The sequence below is a fragment of the Castanea sativa genome, chromosome 5 (assembly GCF_040712315.1).
Source record: "Castanea sativa cultivar Marrone di Chiusa Pesio chromosome 5, ASM4071231v1".
NCBI classification, from domain to species: domain Eukaryota; kingdom Viridiplantae; phylum Streptophyta; class Magnoliopsida; order Fagales; family Fagaceae; genus Castanea; species Castanea sativa.
Window position 1 is genome coordinate 30,915,067 of NC_134017.1, and position 5,343 is coordinate 30,920,409.

Sequence of the window (5,343 nt, forward strand, 5' to 3'; positions counted from 1 at the left end):
TTAGGATGGCTCGACTTGTGCACAAGCTGGCCTAAAGTGTAGCCTATTTAGGCCAATCCCAACTCTCTTACCTTAGACCCATGGGCCATAGTACAGCAAGAGGGATTGAAGCCCAACACACAAAAAGGTCCACCACAAATCTTTGTAGGCCAAATAATGTTTACTAAATCAGAGGGTATTTGACCGAACTGGCCTTATTCTGCCAAAGTCATTCTGATGAAGGACTGTATTTTGCACCAAATCTGTATTCTGCTCAGATCACTTTCCTTGCATTTCTTTCTTAGCCCAGGCGTAAGTCTAGGCTTTTGTTTCTTTTCTATTTTTCTTTGGGCATTTCTTGCTCTTTGGTCTTCTTGGTGAGCCTTTGGTCCTTACTTTTTATTAGGCTTTTTCCTCATGGGCTTTGGGATTCAGATTTGCAAAAATGAGCATCAACACATGTCAACACCATCCTATTGGTCCTTATATTGGATGTGGTCCTTATAAAATTTAAGAACAATCTTAATTTTTACAAAACCTAGCTTTTAGATCATCTTTTCTCTTGATTTTTTAGTTTTTTTTTTTTTAGTTTGAGATGAGAAAGATATAAAAAGGTAACAAAAATAAAAATTTACCCTTGTTTCTAACAAATGTTGATAACTAGAGACAAATAGACCTTACCTCAAGTTAGTAAAGTGCTAATTTTTAAAACATAGGTTGGCAAAGTGCTTTTGGGGCAAACCACAGATGGACAAAATGTAATTTTCCCGTAATAAAATCGGTCATGTGATCTGGGCTTCTTCTTCTTCTTCTTTTTTTTTTTTTGAAGAAAACGATAAGAGCTTTTCTTTTTTATAGTTTTTTTTAGTCGTTTTACTTGTTGAGTTTTATTTTATTTTATTTCCTTCTTTTGTTGGTTTAGTTGCTCTTCATTTTTTTTTCCTTTTGGTTCTATTAGTTGTTTTTGCTTTTATAGTGAATTGTGTGTATTTCTTATATACTATTAACAAAAGCAATTCTTTCCAACTTTTTCTCTCAAAAAAAAAAGAAAAAAAAAATCTTATGCAATAATGGCATAACAATAAATTTATACAAATTACTTTTTTCATCTTCTCATTTTTCTTTTTAACTAAGCAAAGAAAATTTATATTAATTTTTCATCATTTTACTTTTTTATCCTTGCTATCAAACATACACTGTGGAGACAAATTATCCTACCAATATTCTCTTCTCCCAAAAGTTTTTGTCTTTCCATTTTTTTCATCTTCCCAATAATCAAAATCTATAAGGAAAAGTATATGGAAACAATTTTTATGTCACATGTGTAACAGTAAATAATAGCGAAAAAATAGTAAATTTATATAAATAAATTTTTTTTAAAGTTCCGTAATTGAACATGTCATTAAATTGCAGCGAACTGTGTGGTCCTAAAACAACTTATGCCTCTTGTTAGTTGGTAATTGGGTACTCTTTCACAGCCATTTCCAGTTGTCATCAAGATACACAAATAGGCCGTTAAGAGTTATGTAATAAGACAGAGGGTATGAACGGTGGACAATAGCACCTTATTAGTCATTAGTGGATAAGACAAAAGTTAGAAGGCAGATGGAGAACAAAAGATCAAAATCAAAACCAGAAAAAATGTATTGTTAATCTCAAACACCTTCCCCAATAGATCAGCAAGCCATCCTTACATTCCCACTTAAACACAAAAAACACAAACCACCATCTCTCTCTCTCTCTGTTTGCAAATTGAAATTAGATAATATTAAATATCAGAATTTTTTTTTCCCTTCCTCTCGGTGTGTTGTTTACTTGTTTTCCAGCTCGAGTTAAAGAAACCCAAAACCAGACCATTAGAAAAAGTTGTAAAGCCAATCACCAAAGAGGGAAATAAAGCAGGTTGACACCATTCAACCAACAGAACTTGATGGTTGAAGATGCTTCGGCTGAACCCAGAGAATGCACAAAAGAATTATCCTCCAATAAATCAGACACTGAGAACAGTGGGGAGAGACCCTTTCAGTATGACTCTACAAATGAAGGTACTTTTTTTTGCTAAGGCAAATGAAGGCACAGATCAAGACCAAGATCACAGTTTAAGGTATATAGAAAATAAGTGCAATGTTTTAATAATGATTATGTTTTCTGGGCTTCTTCTTTTCCCATAGATTTTCCATTACATATTCATAGAAAAAAATGTCATCTCTGCAGTGTATTGACAAGGGGGCATGTCCTTTGTAAGGATATATTAGTAAATTGTCAATTGGGGAGTTACTTAGTACTTGTAATTGCAAATATCGGCATGTGTGGCATTATATTAAATCAGGAAAATTCTTAGGTGAAATAATGCTCTCTTCTTATATTTATAACGACCCTACCGTAAATTTAAAAAATAACCTCACTGTTAATGTAAAAAGAGAGTGCATCGTTCTCTCCGTACGAATACCTAAAAACTACTCATTAAATCATGGATTATTATTTAAACAATAAAAGGCAAGTGTCTTTCGCCTGCTGATATGTTTCAGATTCAATTAGAACTTTGTCTTCTAGCCAAAAAAGGACAATAGAACATGTTTATGTCTGAGCAATGACCACTGGCCAAAAAAAACCTGAACAAATGATTTTATGTTATGGAGTAGCCTGCTAAAGAATGAAGCCCAAGCAAATTGGCAAATTGCCAATGGGATTTGTAATTTACCCAGATATTATAAAATGTGTAGAGAACTTTGCTTAAGGTATCTATAAAATAGTGTTCTTTGGAATAATTGTTAGGACGTATGTGACTCATGTTAGGAATATATGTTAATAATTGTTAGAACATATGTTAATTTGATAAAACGTAATTTACTTGTAATTAAGTAGATCTAGGATGTGTTTAATACTTCAAAGAACAAGGTTTTTAAGTTCAAATGTTTAAGCCATGCAAATCTGTCCAAGAATCAAGTGAAGAAGTGCTAGATTTTAAATCTCGACAGCTAGTATCTATCAAAATTTAAAAAGCTGTTTTAGCCCAATACTCGACAGCTGCTCGATAGATACCCTATCTATTGAGATTTATGAAAAACAAATTTTTAGTTCTGATTTTCATCCAATCTGTGAAAAGATGTTTGGACTTTCTTTTCTCACAACCCTAAAAATATATAAAGATTATTTTAAGGGAAATCAAAGGTTGTGCAAGTGTGAAGCAAAGTTTTGTTAATGCAAATTGCAACCAGAGATAAAATTTGCTATAGTTCAACTTTCTTTTGAAGTAGTTATTGCGTTTGTACGCCATTGGATTTTGTGACCAAGGAGTTTCGTAATCTTCATCATGTTAATGAACAAAAGAACTTTATAGTCAATATCTTTCTCAAGTTAGTGATTAAGTCGCGTACTGAAATCCGCGCATCTACTGGTTAGTCACGTACTGGGAGCCATGCATTGAAAATGAGAGATTGTCGCTACAGAACAAGTCAAATTGTGTATTGGGGTAAGGATTCAACTATAGGTTGGTATAAGGTACTGAGATTCTTTTACTTGTAACCGCTTATTGTGATAATAGTGGATTCTCAAGAGTGGTGACCTTAAAATCACCGGTGGAGTTTTTGCCTGGAAAATCTTCCCCATTCGTAAAAAAAAAATCATATCAACTTTATTTTCCGCTGCATATTTACTTAGTTGGTGATTTTTTTGTGCTACTACGCATTTTTCATGTTAATTGAATTAATTAATTAACTTGGCTAAATCAATTGGTTAATTTATCACAAGGGGTCAATACACTCTTGCCTATCAATAATGAATTCTCTTAAAGTTGCCTCTAAAAGCGTATTTGAATCTGTTAAAATGAAATTTGTTAAGCTCTTTCTTTCTTAATCAGTGTAGGTGCTCCAAAGAAGGGACGGTCAAAATCACAATTGTATGAGATCTGTGCTGCAAACTGTTGGAAACCACCTTTATTTGAATGCTGCAAAGAAGAAGGGCCAAGCCATGCAAAAATGTATGTTTAACATCTGTTACTTGAAAACTCAAATCCAGAATCATGCGAGAATGGTTTCAAATTATACTATAATGTGATTAATTCTAGAATTATAGTCTAGTCTTATTTAGCATCAATACGGCCATAGGCAATTCTACCATTGGGAAAATTCATGAATGAAAGTTTTTACAACATACTACTTGTCTTAGAAGAAAAAAAAAACCTAAGAAATGCTAGGAGTTGCAACTAAAATCTAATCTTTAGTAGAAGGGAGCCATTATGTTTAGAAAATGCAGATACTTAAAACTAGTAGGGTTTTTTTTTTTTTTTTTTTGTGGGGGTCCAAACTAGTAGTTAAATCCATAACGGATATGTATCCAATATAGATACTCCAGATACAGCCGATACTTCATTATTTTTTATCTAGTTTTTCTCTTCCTCTCTCACAAACTCTCTCAATGTGAAGCAAATAGTTTCTTAATTGGTTGTATTGTTAATATATTGTCTTTTATCACCTTTTCCATCTTTTAAAATGAAAATGAGCACAATCTGTATGAGATGACAGCTAGTGGTGCTTCCCTGCATAATGTCCTAAATTTTCAAGAATGTCACATGAGTATCTTGTACATATTGTGGTGCATCCTAATGAGATGACAATTATTGCTATTAGCCCCTTACATCGAAACTAGGAGTGAAAGCAGAATTAATTAGCAATAACTGGTATATGATAGAATATTACTTCCAAGGAAGCGTACTTTGTTATTGACTAATTTATTGTTCTAAACAGGTTCACCTACAAGGTTATTGTTGAAATAAAAGAAGCCTCAACTACGGTTTTGGAGTGTTTTGGTGCCCCCCGAATGAAAAAGAAAGAAGCAACAGAGCATGCAGCTGAAGGGGCACTATGGTACTTAAAGCAAATTGGTTTCTCTCCAAATGACAATTAGACTAGCTCCTGATATGTGTGCGCCTTGTCCATTCCCATTACTAAATGGAAATCTCATTGTGATTTAAAGCTCTAAAATTTCAAGTTTTGGAATTCCACATTGAAAAGTAGAAAAGTAAAGAGGAATAATGCTTCCTACATAGTACAAGAAGAGGGTTTATAGTTGAAGCCTTATAGGTCTAACCAAAATGGAAGATTTGATATAAATGTTGATTTCCATCTAAATCCTCCCATATGAGGATTTGTGTAATATTTTTTAGGTTGAAATACGCCTACACAAAAATATATGCATAGTTAGGATTTAGGTTAGGACAAAGTTTATTTATAACATTGGTTGTAGGTCAAGACAACAACCTTACTCAATATCTTTATAATGGAAGTGAATTTTGACAAATCCACATTTGGATTACGTTTTCTTCTTATATCCTCCATACTTGCAAAATTTCTAAAAAATTAAAGA

General features: G+C 32.9%; 1 protein-coding gene across 1 annotated transcript; it reads left to right on the top strand.

Moving 5' to 3' along the window:
• Positions 1-1,616: 1,616 nt before the first annotated feature.
• Positions 1,617-5,025, top strand: LOC142637492 (ribonuclease 3-like protein 1). The gene is made up of 3 exons (XM_075811766.1): positions 1,617-2,083; positions 3,839-3,958; positions 4,725-5,025. Exons 1-3 carry the CDS (start codon positions 1,920-1,922, stop codon positions 4,882-4,884), a joined length of 444 nt encoding a protein of 147 aa, XP_075667881.1. The 5' UTR covers positions 1,617-1,919; the 3' UTR covers positions 4,885-5,025.
• The last annotated feature ends 318 nt before the right edge of the window (positions 5,026-5,343 follow it).

Excerpts from the sequence above, each read along its gene's own strand:
- LOC142637492 (XM_075811766.1), top strand. The coding sequence starts at position 1,920 with ATGCTTCGGCTGAACCCAGAGAATGCACAAAAGAATTATCCTCCAATA. Across the intron at positions 2,084-3,838 it reads GACCAAGATCACAGTTTAAG|TGTAGGTGCTCCAAAGAAGG; the intron begins GTATATAGAAAA and ends TTTCTTAATCAG. Across the intron at positions 3,959-4,724 it reads GGGCCAAGCCATGCAAAAAT|GTTCACCTACAAGGTTATTG; the intron begins GTATGTTTAACA and ends TGTTCTAAACAG.